The sequence below is a fragment of the Passer domesticus genome, chromosome 34, assembly GCF_036417665.1.
Source record: "Passer domesticus isolate bPasDom1 chromosome 34, bPasDom1.hap1, whole genome shotgun sequence".
NCBI lineage: Eukaryota > Metazoa > Chordata > Aves > Passeriformes > Passeridae > Passer > Passer domesticus.
Genome location: NC_087507.1, coordinates 1404635 through 1417314, shown reverse-complemented (window position 1 = coordinate 1417314; position 12680 = coordinate 1404635). Strand labels below are relative to the sequence as shown.

The 12680-nt window shown below is 70.6% G+C and overlaps 2 protein-coding genes across 2 annotated transcripts; one reads left to right on the top strand and one right to left on the bottom strand.

Moving 5' to 3' along the window:
* Positions 1 to 392: 392 nt before the first annotated feature.
* On the top strand, positions 393 to 5326 carry GCDH (glutaryl-CoA dehydrogenase). The gene is made up of 10 exons (XM_064402069.1): positions 393 to 555; positions 1379 to 1516; positions 2256 to 2318; positions 3004 to 3174; positions 3363 to 3492; positions 3568 to 3787; positions 4248 to 4351; positions 4442 to 4567; positions 4646 to 4806; positions 4881 to 5326. The coding sequence occupies exons 1-10, from the start codon at positions 465 to 467 to the stop codon at positions 5297 to 5299; spliced, it is 1623 nt and encodes a 540-aa protein (XP_064258139.1). The 5' UTR covers positions 393 to 464; the 3' UTR covers positions 5300 to 5326.
* A 2979-nt stretch (positions 5327 to 8305) lies between these two features.
* FARSA (phenylalanyl-tRNA synthetase subunit alpha) lies at positions 8306 to 12351 on the bottom strand. Its single transcript, XM_064402004.1, is given in 16 exon segments — positions 8306 to 8502; positions 8592 to 8635; positions 8637 to 8687; positions 8689 to 8708; positions 9512 to 9554; positions 9556 to 9590; positions 9661 to 9829; positions 10464 to 10523; positions 10525 to 10561; positions 10649 to 10733; positions 11227 to 11342; positions 11415 to 11476; positions 11478 to 11544; positions 11622 to 11656; positions 11658 to 11805; positions 12314 to 12351. Coding segments are annotated over 16 exon segments (1116 nt in total). The 3' UTR covers positions 8306 to 8396.
* Between the last annotated feature and the right edge of the window lie 329 nt (positions 12352 to 12680).

Here is a 12680-nt window from a genome sequence, read left to right as displayed (position 1 = left end):
GGGTGGAAATTTGGGGGTCTCACGGCCCCGGGACCCCCCTGGGGGGGATTTGGGGGTGTCCCTGCCCCGGTGCCCCTCGGGCAGCCCGGGCACTCAGGGGTTAACGCCGGTGTTTCCCGCCACGCCCCCGCCACGCCCCCCCCCACCCCCCGTGACGTCACGGCCCTACCGGGTCCGTTCGCCGCCGCCGAGCCCGAACGGTCCGGGGGGACCGGGGGGGGGGTCGGGGGCACCGGGGGGGCCCTGGCGGCGGATTTTGGGGGGTGGGGTCCTCCCGGGGGTCTCCGGGGGGGAATCGGGGCGCGGGGGAGCTCCCCGGTGGTCGCTGCAGTGAATTGGGGGGCCCTGGGTGGGGGGGGAGTTGGGGGGCCCTGGGGGGGGGGTTGGGGGTTTCAAGGGGGTCCCCGGGGGTCCCTGCGGGGTCTCCGGGGGTCGCTGACCCCGCCGTGCGCCCCCAGCCCCCCATGGCGCTGCGCTTGGCCCCCCGCCTGTGGCGCCCGGCCCGGAGCGGTGTCCGCTGGGGGGGCACCGCGCCCCCCCCCGCGCCCCGGGTGAGTGCGGGGGGGGGCACGGGGCGAGACGCCCACCCCAGGACCCCCCACCCTCACCCCAAACTGGGACTGGCGGGGGGGGGGCACCGGGGGTCCCCGGGGCTGACCCCAACGCGGGGGAGGGCACCGCGAGTCTGACCCCGAGGGTGACCCCCCCCCCCTCTCCCGGTGTTCCCTCCGCCTTTCCCGTTGTTCCAAACCCCCCCATCCCGTTGTTTCTCCCCCCCTCCCGGTACTGACACCCCCCCCCCTCCCGGTGTTTCCCCCCCTTTTCCGGTGTTCCCCCCCCCCTTCCCCCGGTTCTGACCCCCTCTCCCGGTATCCCCCCCCTCTCCCGGTGTTTCCCCCGGTTCTGACCCCCATCCCCCGGTACTGCTTCCCCTCTCCCGGTGCTGTCCCCCCGTTTCCCGGTGCTGACCCCCGTTTCCCGGTGCTGACCCCCGTTTCCCGGTGCCCCCATCCCGTTACTGACCCCCGTTTCCCGGTGCCCCCATCCCGTTACTGACCCCCCCTCTCCCGGTGCCCCCCATCCCGTTACTGACCCCCCGTTTCCCGTTACTGACCCCCGTTTCCCGGTGCCCCCCCATCCCGTTACTGACCCCCGTTTCCCGGTACTGACCCCCGTTTCCCGGTGCCCCCGTTTCCCGGTGCCCCCCATCCCGTTACTGACCCCCGTTTCCCGGTGCCCCCCCCGTTTCCCGTTACTGACCCCCCGTTTCCCGGTGCCCCCCGTTTCCCGGTGCTGACCCCCGTTTCCCGGTGCCCCCCGTTTCCCGTTACTGACCCCCGTTTCCCGGTGCTGACCCCCGTTTCCCCGGTGCCCCCAGCCGCCCCCTTTGACTGGCAGGACGCGCTGGGGCTGGAGGCGCTGCTGAGCGCCGAGGAGCGGCTGCTGCGGGACACGGCCCGCAAGTACAGCCAGGAGCGGCTGCTGCCCCGCGTGCTGCACGCCAACCGCCACGAGGGTACCCCAAAAACCGGCCGCGACCCCCCCGGGGCAGCCTGAACCCCCCCCGGGCAGCCTGAACCCCCCCCCGGGCAGCCTGAGAGCCCCCAGACCCCCCCAAAACGCTTCCAGAAGCACCCAGTGCTTGTCCCCATGGCTCCCCCCAATGTCCCCAATGCCCCCCCAAAACCCCCCCGACCCCCTCCAAACCCACTCGACCCCCCCCGGGCAGCCTGAGAGCCCCCAGACCCCCAAAACGCTCTCAGAAGGACCCAGTGCTTGTCCCCACAGCTCCCCACAATGTCCCCAGTGTCCCCCCAAACCCACCCGACCCCCTCCAAACCCACTCGACCCCCCCCCGGCACGGCCCGACCCCCCCCCGGGCAGCCTGAGAGCCCCCAGACCCCCAAAATCCTTCCAGAAGCACCCAGTGCTGATCCCCACAGCTCCCCACGATGTCCCCAGTGCCCCCCCAAACCAGCCCGACCCCCCCCAAACCCGCCCGACCCCCCCACTCGCCCCCACTTCCCTCAGGACCCTTCCCGTGCCAAAAACGGGGAGTTTCGGGACCCCCCAAAAGCCCCCCGCCCACTCTAAGACTCCCCGACTCCCCCAAACTCCCTCCAAGACCCCCCCCAAACCCTCTCCCCCCTCCCTTCCCACGAGCCCAGGGTGGGGGCAGGGGCGTGGGGGACCCCAAACCGCCCGGGGGGTCCCCCCGGTGCCCCCCTGACTCGACCCCCCCCTTGCCCCCCCAGTTTTTGACCGGGAAATCGTGACGGAGCTGGGAGAGCTGGGGCTGCTGGGCCCCACCATCCAAGGTCGGGGGGGACCCCCGGGACCCCCGGGGGGCAGTCTGGGGACACGGGGGGGGGGGGCGTGGGGGTCCCGAGGAGGTCACTGGGGGACTCAGGGGTGGGGGATGGCTCTGGGGGGGCTCTGGGGGTCAGGGATGGGGTTTGGGGGCAGTTTTGGGGGGACGCTGGGGGTCCTGAGGGGGGGGCGCTGTCCCCGGGGTGGGGCTGTGGGACAGGGGAGGGTCCTGGGGGACCCCGGGGGTCACTGAGGAGACCCCGGGGGTCCCTGAGTGACCGCTGTGACCCTGAGGGTCCCTGAGTGACCCCGGGGGTCCCCGAGTGACCGCTGTGACCCCGGGGGTCCCCGAGTGACCGCTGTGACTCTGGGGGGTCCTTGAGTGACCACTGTGAGTCTGGGGGGGGTCTCTGAGTGACCAGAGTGACCCCAGGGGTCCCTGAGTGACCGGAGTGACCCTGGGGGTTCCTGAGTGACCACTGTGACCCCGGGGGGGTCCCTGAGTGACCAGAGTGACCGCGGGGGTCCCAGAGTGATCCTGGGGGGGTCCCTGAGTGACCAGAGTGACCGCGGGGGTCCCCGAGTGACCCCGAGTGACCGCAGTGACCCCAGGGGTCCCCGAGTGACCCTGAGTGACCGCAGTGCCCCCGGGGGTCCTGGAGTGACCCTGGGGGTCCCCGGGTGCCCCCGCAGGGTACGGCTGCGCGGGCACCTCCTCGGTGGGCTACGGGCTGGTGGCGCGGGAGCTGGAGCGCGTGGACAGCAGCTACCGCTCGGTGCTCAGCGTGCAGTCCTCGCTGGTCATGTACCCCCTGTGGGCCTACGGGACCCCCGCCCAGCGGCAGCGCTTCCTGCCCCGCCTCGGTGAGACCCCCCGCCCCGGGGGGCAGCTGGGGGCGCGGGGTGGGGGGCACAGGGGCTTTGGATGGTTTGGAGGAGGAGTGGGGGGCATGGGGTGGGGGGCAGAGGGGCCTTGGGGGGTTTGGGAGGCTCGGGGGGCACGAGGGGCGGCCGGGGCGCCCCCGGGGCGCCCCTGACGCCCCCCTCCCCAGCCCGGGGGGAGATCCTGGGCTGCTTCGGGCTGACGGAGCCCAACCACGGGAGCGACCCGGGCCGGATGGAGACGCGGGCCCGGCACAACCCCGGCGCCGGCACCTACACCCTGCGCGGCTCCAAGACCTGGTGAGCCCCGCAGCTGGGGTGGGGGGCGCGGGAGACCCCCGGAGCTGCCCCCTGACCCTCCCCCAAACCCCCCAGGATCACCAACTCGCCCATAGCCGACCTGTGCGTGGTGTGGGCTCGCTGCGAGCACGACGGGCGCGTCCGCGGCTTCCTGGTGGAGCGCGGCACGCCCGGGCTGAGCACGCCCAAGATCGAGGGCAAGTTCTCGCTGCGGGCCTCGACCACCGGCATGATCCTGCTGGACGACGTGGAGGTGCCCGAGGAGAACGTGCTGCCCGAGGCCGAGGGGCTGGCGGTACGGGGGGGAGCCGGGCGGGGGTCCCGGGGGGACTGGGAGGGGTCCCCGGTGGGATGGGAGGGGTCCTAGTGGGATGGGGAGGGTCCCGGTGCGGATGCAGGGGGGGGTTCCAGTGGGATGGGAGGGGTTCCAGTGGGATGGGAGAGGGTCCCGGTGGGACGGGAAGGGTCCCGGTGGGATGGAGGGGTCCCAGTGGGATGGGGAGGGGTCCTGGTGGGATGGGGAGGGTCCCCGGTGGGATGCAGGGGGTCTTGGTGGGACGGGGAAGGGTCCCGGTGGGATGGGAGGGGTCCCGGGTGGGACGGGGCGGGTCCCGGTGGGATGGGGGCGAGTCCCGGTGGGATGGGAGGGGGTCCCGGTGGGACGGGGCGGGTCCCGGTGGGATGCAGGGGGTCCTGATGGAACGGGGGTGCTCCGGGTCGGTCGGGGGGTCCCGGTGACACCCCCCGTCCCCCAGGGCCCCTTCGGCTGCCTGACCCAGGCGCGTTACGGCATCGCCTGGGGCGCGCTGGGCGCCGCCGAGGCCTGCCTGGAGACGGCGCGGCAGTACGTGCTCGACAGGTAACGGGGGGCTGGGGGGCGCGCTCCGGGGGGGGGTCCCACCGCCCCCCACCCCTCCAAACCCCAGCGCCCCCCTCCCCTGCCCGGCAGGAAGCAGTTTGGGGGCCCGCTGGCGCGGAACCAGCTGGTGCAGAGGAAGCTGGCGGACATGGTGACCGAGATCACGCTGGGGCTGCACGCCTGCCTGCGGCTCGGCCGCCTCAAGGACGAGGGCAGGTGGGTGCCACCGTCCCCGGGGGGGTCCCGGGGGGTCCCCGCGGGGCTCAGCGTGTCCCCGGGCGCGTCCCCCCCCAGGGCTGCCCCCGAGATGGTGTCGATGCTGAAGCGGAACTCGTGCGGGAAGGCGCTGGGCATCGCCCGGGACGCGCGGGACATGCTGGGGGGCAACGGCATCTGCGACGAGTTCCACGTCATCCGGCACCTCATGAACCTCGAGGCCGTCAACACCTACGAGGGTACGGCGGGGAGGGGGCCCGGGGGGGTCCCCGGGGGGGTCGGGGGGCTTTGCTGAGCGTGGGGATCCCCGCAGGCACCCACGACATCCACGCGCTGATCCTGGGCCGTGCCATCACCGGCATCCAGGCCTTTGCCCCGGCCAAGGGGGGCGTAGAGGGGACACAGCAGAGGGCACGGCGGGGGACGCGGTGGCACCGCCGGGGACCGGCTCTGCCCCTCGCGCGGCGAGGGGCGCCAGGAGATGTGGCACTGAGCGGGGCCAGTGCCACCAACCAGAGCCAGGCGTCCCCAGAAGTGTCACTGGCGGGACCCGGTGTCACCAAGAACATCCCCGTGTCGTTGATGGGACCCCGTGCCACCCCAGCCAAACCTCGTGTCACCAGCGGGACTCGGTGTCACCGACAGGACTCGGTGTCACCCAGGGGACCCCGCTGGTGCTGGCGCCGTGCCCGGTGCCACCCCGGTGCCTTCGCCCGCCCCCGTGGCCAATAAACGGTGGGACAGCCCCTCCATGCCAGCCCTGCTCGTCAGCGTTAATTAACCTGCCAGGACCTTCTGTGGGGGGGTCACAGCCCAGCCGAGCCCCCCAGTCCAGCTTTTGGGTCAGCTTCAGCCCTTTATTTGTTCCAACCACCAACAGCAACACAAAAGCCCTGTTGGGGGCCAAAATCCCCCTTTGGCCTGGCACGGCCCCATGGTGCCGCGGCTTTTGGGGGGTCCTGCGGCTTTTGGGGGGGGTCCCCGCGGCTTTGGGGGGTCCCGCTCAGCTCCGGGGGTGCCCTCAGGCCTCGTGCTGCAGGCAGAGGTCCTGGTAAGCCGCCTCCACGGTGCAGCAGACAGACCGCCGCGCAGCTCGGCCTGCGCCTCCTCCACGCGCTGCAGCACCTCGGCGAGCGCCTGCAGCCGCTCCTGGATCATGCCCGTTGTGGAAGCCGTAGCGGCGGAAGAGGCGCTCCTCCAGCTGCTCCGCCAGCTCCGAGACCCTGCCCGAGCGCGGGGCCCGCGGCTCGTCCCGGCGCTGGCACGGCCGCCGTCCCCGGGGCCCGGGGGGCAGCTGCGCCCGGCCCGCGCTGGCGCCGCTCCCGGCCTTGGCCCGTTCGCCGCCAGCTGCGCCCCGGGGAGCCGCAGCGCCTGGTCGCGGCGGCGGACACCGAGCGCGGCCCCGGTCAGCGCGGGGCGGCAGCTGCCGAGCTGCCGAGCCCTCCGCCATCTGCGCGGGGCCCCCGCGGAGCCCCCCGGCCCGAGCCCCCCGAGCCCGGCGTGGGGACAAGGGGGGGACAGCGCGGGGGGACGTCGGGGGCCGCTGGAAGCGGGGCCGTGGGGCAGCTGCGGGGGGGCTCGGGGGGCTCCCCCCGGCCGGGGCCTGCGCAGCTGCCCCCCACGGCCAGGGCTCTGGTGCCGGCCGACGCGGGCGGAATAACGCGGTGCCCCGGGGGAAGGGAGGGAGGGGAGCCGCGCCGAGCTTACCTTGAGCAGCAGCCCGTCCCTGACGCCGCTCAGCTCCGTGTGCGCTTCCTCGCGCGGCCGCGGTTGATGCGGCCTCGAGCGCGCCCTGCACCCGCCGCTGCAGCCCCGCCACGGCGGCGTCCAGCGAGGCGAAGAAGGCGGAGGAGCGGGGAGCCAGCGCTGGCCCCGCGCACGGCCTCGGGCGGGACACGGCACCCTCACCGAGCGGCGGGGACACGGCACAGGGGACGGGGAGGGACGGGGAGGGACAGGGGACAGGCCACGGGGGACAGGGGAGGGACGGGGGACAGCCCACGGGGGACAGGGACTCCGATCAGGGCCGGGGTCACACAAGGACAGGGACCCCCCCCCCCTCATCCCCCCATCAGGGCTGGGGTCACACAGGGACAGGGACCCCCCCCTGTGAGGGGCACAGAGCCCTTGGGGACAGGGGCAAGGGACATTTCTGCCCCCATCAGGGCCGGGGTCACACAGGGACAGAGACCTTTTGAGGGGCACAGAGCCCATGGGGACAGGGCGAGGGACATCCCTGCCCCAGCACGGGAATGTCCCCATCACACAAGGACAGGGACCCCGATCAGGGCCGGGGTCACACAGGGACAGGGACCCTCTGAGGGGCACCGAGCCCTCGGGACAGGGCAAGGAACATTTCTGCCCCATCAGGGCCGGGGTCACACAAGGACAGGGGACCCCGATCAGGTCACACAAGGACAAGGACCCCCCCATCAGGGCTGCTCCCCCTGCCAGGGCCCCACACCCCCCGGCACAGGGACGGGCTGTGCGCCGCGCCAGCCCCGTTAATTGGGAATCCCCCTCTAATTAACGCTGTGACACGCGTGTGCCCTCCCCGTTGTGGCCGCGGGGTCCGGGGGGAAGCGGTACCTGTCCCGGCTCCTCACCGGGGGGCTCGTCCTCGCCCGGTTCCGCCGGGAACGGGCTCTGTCCCGCCGCCGCCTCCGCCTCGGGGCCCTCCGGCTCCTCCCCGCGACATCCCCGGCCCCGGGGGGCTGCAGGGAAGGGCCCGGCTGGGGCCGGTACCGGGGCTGGATCGGGCACCGAGCCGGGCATGGGCCGGTACCGGAGGGGGTAGGACCGGGGCACCGAGCCGGGCCTGGGCCGGTACCCGGGGGCCCGGATCGGGCACCGAGCCGGGCCGGGCCGGTACCAGGGGTGGATCGGGGCTCCAAGCCCGGCTGGGGCCGGGTACCGGGGACGGGCCGGTACCGGGGCTGGATCGGGCACCGAGCCGGGATGGGACCGGTACCGGGGGGTGGGACCGGGGCACCGAGCCGGGATGGGGGTCGGTACCGGGGCTGGATCAGGGCACCGAGCCGGGCTCGGGCCTATACCGGGGGGTGGGATCAGGGCTCCAGGCCCGGCTCGGGCCGGTACCGGGGGTGGGACCGGGGCACTGAGCCTTGTTTGGGCCGGGATCGCGGGCTGGGGCCGGATTGGGGCGCACCAAACCGGGCTGGGGCCCGTACCGGGGATGGGCCCGGGCTGGGGCCGGTACCGGGGCTGGATCGGGGCTCCAAGCCCGGCTCGGGCCGGGATCCCGGGCTCGAGGCCGGTGCCGGGGGTGGGCTGGGGGCTCTAAGCCCCGGCTGGGGCCGGTGCCGGGGGTCGATCGGGCTCGGGGCCGGCCGGTGCCGGGGGGTTCGATCGGGGCTCGGGCCGGTGCCGGTTCGGGGCCGTACCTGGGACCCTCGGCCGCCCCTCACCACACGCCGCCCTCACGGGGCTCCGCGGGGCGGGCACCACCGCCGCCCAATCAGCGCCCGCCATTCACACCTCGGCGCGGCTGATTGGAGCCCGTTGGGAGCCCAGGGGGTGATTGGCACCTGCGCGGGCCAATGGGCGGGCAGGAAAAGGCAGTGGCGGGAAGGGCCCGGGGGTCCCGGGGGTCTCGGGGGTCTCGGGGGTCCCGGGGGGTCCCCCCGGGCCGGTCTCCGCTTCCCCAGCGCCGTGCGACGCCACGAGGGTGACAATAAAACTCGCGGTTCCCTTGCCCAGCACACGCACACACACAGAGGCAGCGCAGGACAGGCCTTTATTGGGGACGGGGGACCCCCCGGGGACGGGACCCCTCCCCACAAAGGAGGCGGACCCCCGGGGCGGGGGGTCACGCGTCCAGGCGGCACATGGGGCTGTCGTAGACCATCTGCAGGTTGACGCGGTGCCCCACGAGCTCGCGGATGTTGTTGATGCCGTATTTGATCATGGTGGGGCTGGGGGAGGCGGGATTGGGGGAGGGGGGCTCAGCGGGTGGGGGGCCCACAGCGGGGTCCCCCCCCCCCCCAGAGACCTCCCCACTCACCGCTCCAGCGAGAGCCCCCAGGCGATGACGGAGACGTTGTCGGGGGAGCCCCATGGGCAGCAGCAGCTCGGGGCGGAAGACCCCCGAGTTCCCCACCCTCCACCCACTTCTTCAGCCCTGGGGAGGGGGCGCGAGGGTGGGCTGGGGCACCCCACAGACCCCTCCCCAAACTGGGACCCCGGGGCGCTCCCCCTCTCCAGGGAACTCATCCCCAGCTCCAGGAGGAGCCCCCCAGGACCCCCCATCTCCAGCAGGAGCCCCCCAGGACCACAACAGGAGCCCCTCAAGCCCCCCATCTCCAGCAGGAGCCCCCCAAGACCCCCAACAGGAGACCCCAAAGACCCCCCTGCTCCAACAGGAGCCCCCCGAGACCCCCAACAGGAGACCCCCAGGACCCCAACAGGAGCCCCCCAAGCCCCCCATCTCCAGCAGGAGCCCCCCCAGGACCCCAACAGGAGCCCCCCAGGACCCCCCATCTCCAGCAGGAGCCCCCCAAGACCCCAACAGGAGCCCCCCAAGCCCTCCCATCTCCAGCAGGAGCCCCCCAAGACCCCAACAGGAGACCCCAAAGACCCCCCATCTCCAGCAGGAGCCCCCCAGGACGCCAACAGGAGCCCCCCAGGACCCCCAACAGGAGCCCCCCAAGCCCCCCATCTCCAGCAGGAGCCCCCCGGGACACCCCTGCTCCAACAGGAGCCCCCAAGACCCCAAGAGGAGTCCCCCAGGACCCCCATCTCCAGCAGGAGCCCCCCAGGACCCCAACAGGAGCCCCCCAAGCCCCCCAGGACCCCAGCAGGAGCCCCCCAGGACCCCAACAGGAGCCCCCAAGCCCCCCATCTCCAGCAGGAGCCCCCCAGGACCCCAACAGGAGCCCCCCAAGCCCCCCAAGACCCCAGCAGGAGCCCCCCGGGACCCCTCACCCTGGTGGTAGCTGAACACCTCCATGCTGGGCTCCGTGTAGGGGGTTGTAGGCGGGTTTGAAGCGCAGCTGCGAGATCCCTGGGGGGGCACGGGGGGGGTCAGGGGGGCTCCGAGGGGGCTGGGGTCCCTCCCCGCGCCCCCCGCCTACCCAGCTTGGTGAAGAACTGGCGCAGGGTGCCCATGAGGTGGCCCAGGGTGAGCCCCCGGTCGGCCACCAGCCCCTCGACCTGGTGGAACTCGGCCAGGTGCGTGGCGTCCAGGCTCTCGTTGCGGAACACGCGGTCGATGGAGAACAGCTTCACGGGGCTGAACTTCTCCTGGCGTGGGGAGGGGGAGAGGGGCGGCCGTGGGGGGCAGCTGGGACCCCCCAGACTGCCCCGCAGCTGCTCGGGTCGCCCCCAAATTGCTGCGAGGGGTCCCGAGCCCCCCCCAAACAGCGCCGGGAGTCCCATGCTGGTCTGAGCGCCCCAAATCCCACTGACACCTCAAATCCCGCTAATCCTCCCCAAAATCCCACTAATTCCCCCCCAGAATCCCTCTGCTCCCCCTCACTGAGACCCCCTGCCGAGGCCCCCCAAGCCCCCAGACCCACCCAGAGCCCCCAGACCACCTCAGACCCCCCCCCCGACCTGCCGTGCCCCCTAAACAACCCTATGCTGCTCTGAGCGCCCCCAAATCCCACTAATCCCCCCCAAAATCCCTCTGTTCCCCCTCAGGGCTGTACCCCCCCAAGCCCCCAGACCCCCCCAAGCCCCCAGACCCCTCCATAGCCCCCAGACTCCCCTAGAGCTGCGTGCCCCCAAAACAACCCTATGCTGCTCTGAGCACCCCAAATCCCAGTAACCCCCCCCAAAATCCCTCTGTTCCCCCTCATGGCTGTATCCCCCTCATGGCTGTACCCCCCCAGACCCTGACGAGACCCCCGAAGCCCCCAGACCCCCCCAGACCTGCCGTGCCAGCCAGGAACAGCGCGCGGGCGCTGGCTGACGTGGTGTGCGTCCTCAGCAGGTCTCTTGCGCGCCTCCTCCGCCTTCCACTCGTACCTGTACCTGGGGGAGGGGGCACGGGGGGGCTTCAGGGGGGTGGGGGACACACCTGGGACCCCCCCGGAGGCCCCCCCGGGGCCGGGGTCTCACCCCTGTGAGCCGTAGCCTCCCTGCGAGTGCACCTTCTTCACCTTGGAGGAGTAGCCGGGGGGCAACTGGGGGGCTTCGGCGGGGTCTGGGGGGGCAAGAAGGTGAGGGGGGGGCAAGAAGGTGAGGGGGGGGGCAAGAAGGTGAGGGGGGGGTCTGGGGGGTCAAAAATTGAGGGGGCCAGGGGGCAGCGGGGCTTGTCAGAGGGATTTGGGGGTTCAGAGGGATTTGGGGTGGGCAGCAGGGGCTGGGGGGGCTCAGAGGGATTTGGGGTGGGCAGCAGGGGCTGGGGGGGCTCAGAGGGATTTGGGGAGGGGCTTGGGGGGCTCAGGGGGATTTGGGGTGGGCAGCAGGGGCTCGGGGGGCTGTGGGGGGATTTGGGGGGTTCAGAGGGATTTGGGGAGGGCCTCGGGGGGCTCAGAGGGATTTGGGGTGGGCAGCAGGGGCTCGGGGGGCTGTGGGGGGATTTGGGGGGTTCAGAGGGATTTGGGGCGGGCAGCAGGGGACTGGGGGGGCCGCGGGGGGCTCCGAGGGGTCCCGTGGGGGGGCTCAGCAGCTCCCCGAGCCCCCCCAGCACCCACCCAGCAGGAAGAAGGTGTCGTGCTGGTCGCGGGCCGGGTGCTGCTGCGGCTGGAAGAGCGCGTCGAAGTTCCAGAAGGAGCTCTCCACGAAATTATCCGTGGGCATCTCCGTGAAGCTGGGCACGCCCCAGGTTAACTCGGGGCTGGGGGGGGGCTGCGTGCTCCCCCCCCAAAAGCCCCCCACTCACCCCATCTCCAGGAAGATCTGGCGCAGCTCCGAGCGCACCTTGAGCAGCGGGTGCAGGTGCCCCGCAGGCCGGGGGCAGCCCCAGCGAGCAGAAGTTGTAGGGTTTGAAGGGCAGCTGGCGCCAGGAGCCCCTGCAGGGCGGGCGGGGGGTCAGGGCAGGGCCCGCCGGGGGTCCCGGGGGTCCGGGGGGGTCCCGGGGGGCACCTACGTGGCGATCATGTCGGCGGTGAGCTCGGCGTGCGGCCCGCGGCACGGCCGTGCTGAAGGCGCTGCCCTTGCGGATCCAGAAGGATTTGAGGGTCCTGGGGGGGCACGGGGGGCGTGGGGGGGCGGCCAGGGCCCCCCGAGCCCCCCCGGCTGCTTTAATTAGGGCTGGGTTCGTTAACGGGCGGCTCCATGGGTTTTATTTGGTGTGTCGGCGACGGAAATTTTATACAGAGGTTTTAATTGGGCTGCTAGATCATGGAAATCTTCATTTGGGTGAGGTTAATTGGGGTGATAACTCATTAAAATCTTCATTTGGCTGAGATTAATTGGGGTGATAACTCATTAAAATCTTCTTTTGGGTGAGATTAATTGGGCTGATAACTCATTAAAATCTTCATTTGGGTGAGATTAATCGGGGTGATAACTTATTAAAATCTTCTTTTGGGTGAGATTAATTGGGCTGCTCGATCATAGAAATCTTGATTTGGGTGAGATTAATTGGGCTGATAACTGATTAAAATCTTCTTTTGGGTTGAGATTAATGAGCTGCTAGATCATGGAAATCCAGTTTTTGGGTGAGATTAATTGGGCTGCTAGATTATTGAAATCTTGATTTGGGTGAGATTAATTGGGCTGCTAGATCATGGAAATCCAGTTTTGGGCTGGGATTAATTGGGCTGCTAGACCACTGACCACTGAAATCTCAATTTTACTGAGATTAATTGAGCCATTAGGTCATAGAAATCTTCATTTGGGTGACGTTAATCGGGGTGATAACTCATTAAAATCTCTTTTGGGTGAGATTAATTGAGCTCCTAGATCATGGAAATCCAGTCTTTGGGTGGGATTAATTGGCTGATAACTCATTAAAATCTTCTTTGGGTGAGATTAATTGAACTGCTAGATCACGGAAATCCAGTTTTGGGTGGGATTAATTAGGCTGTTAGATTATTGAAATTTTCATTTAGGAGAGATTAATTGGGCTGCTAGATTGTGGAAAATCATCTGGCTGAGATTAATTGGGCTGTCAGATTATTGAAACCTTCATTTGTCTCAGATT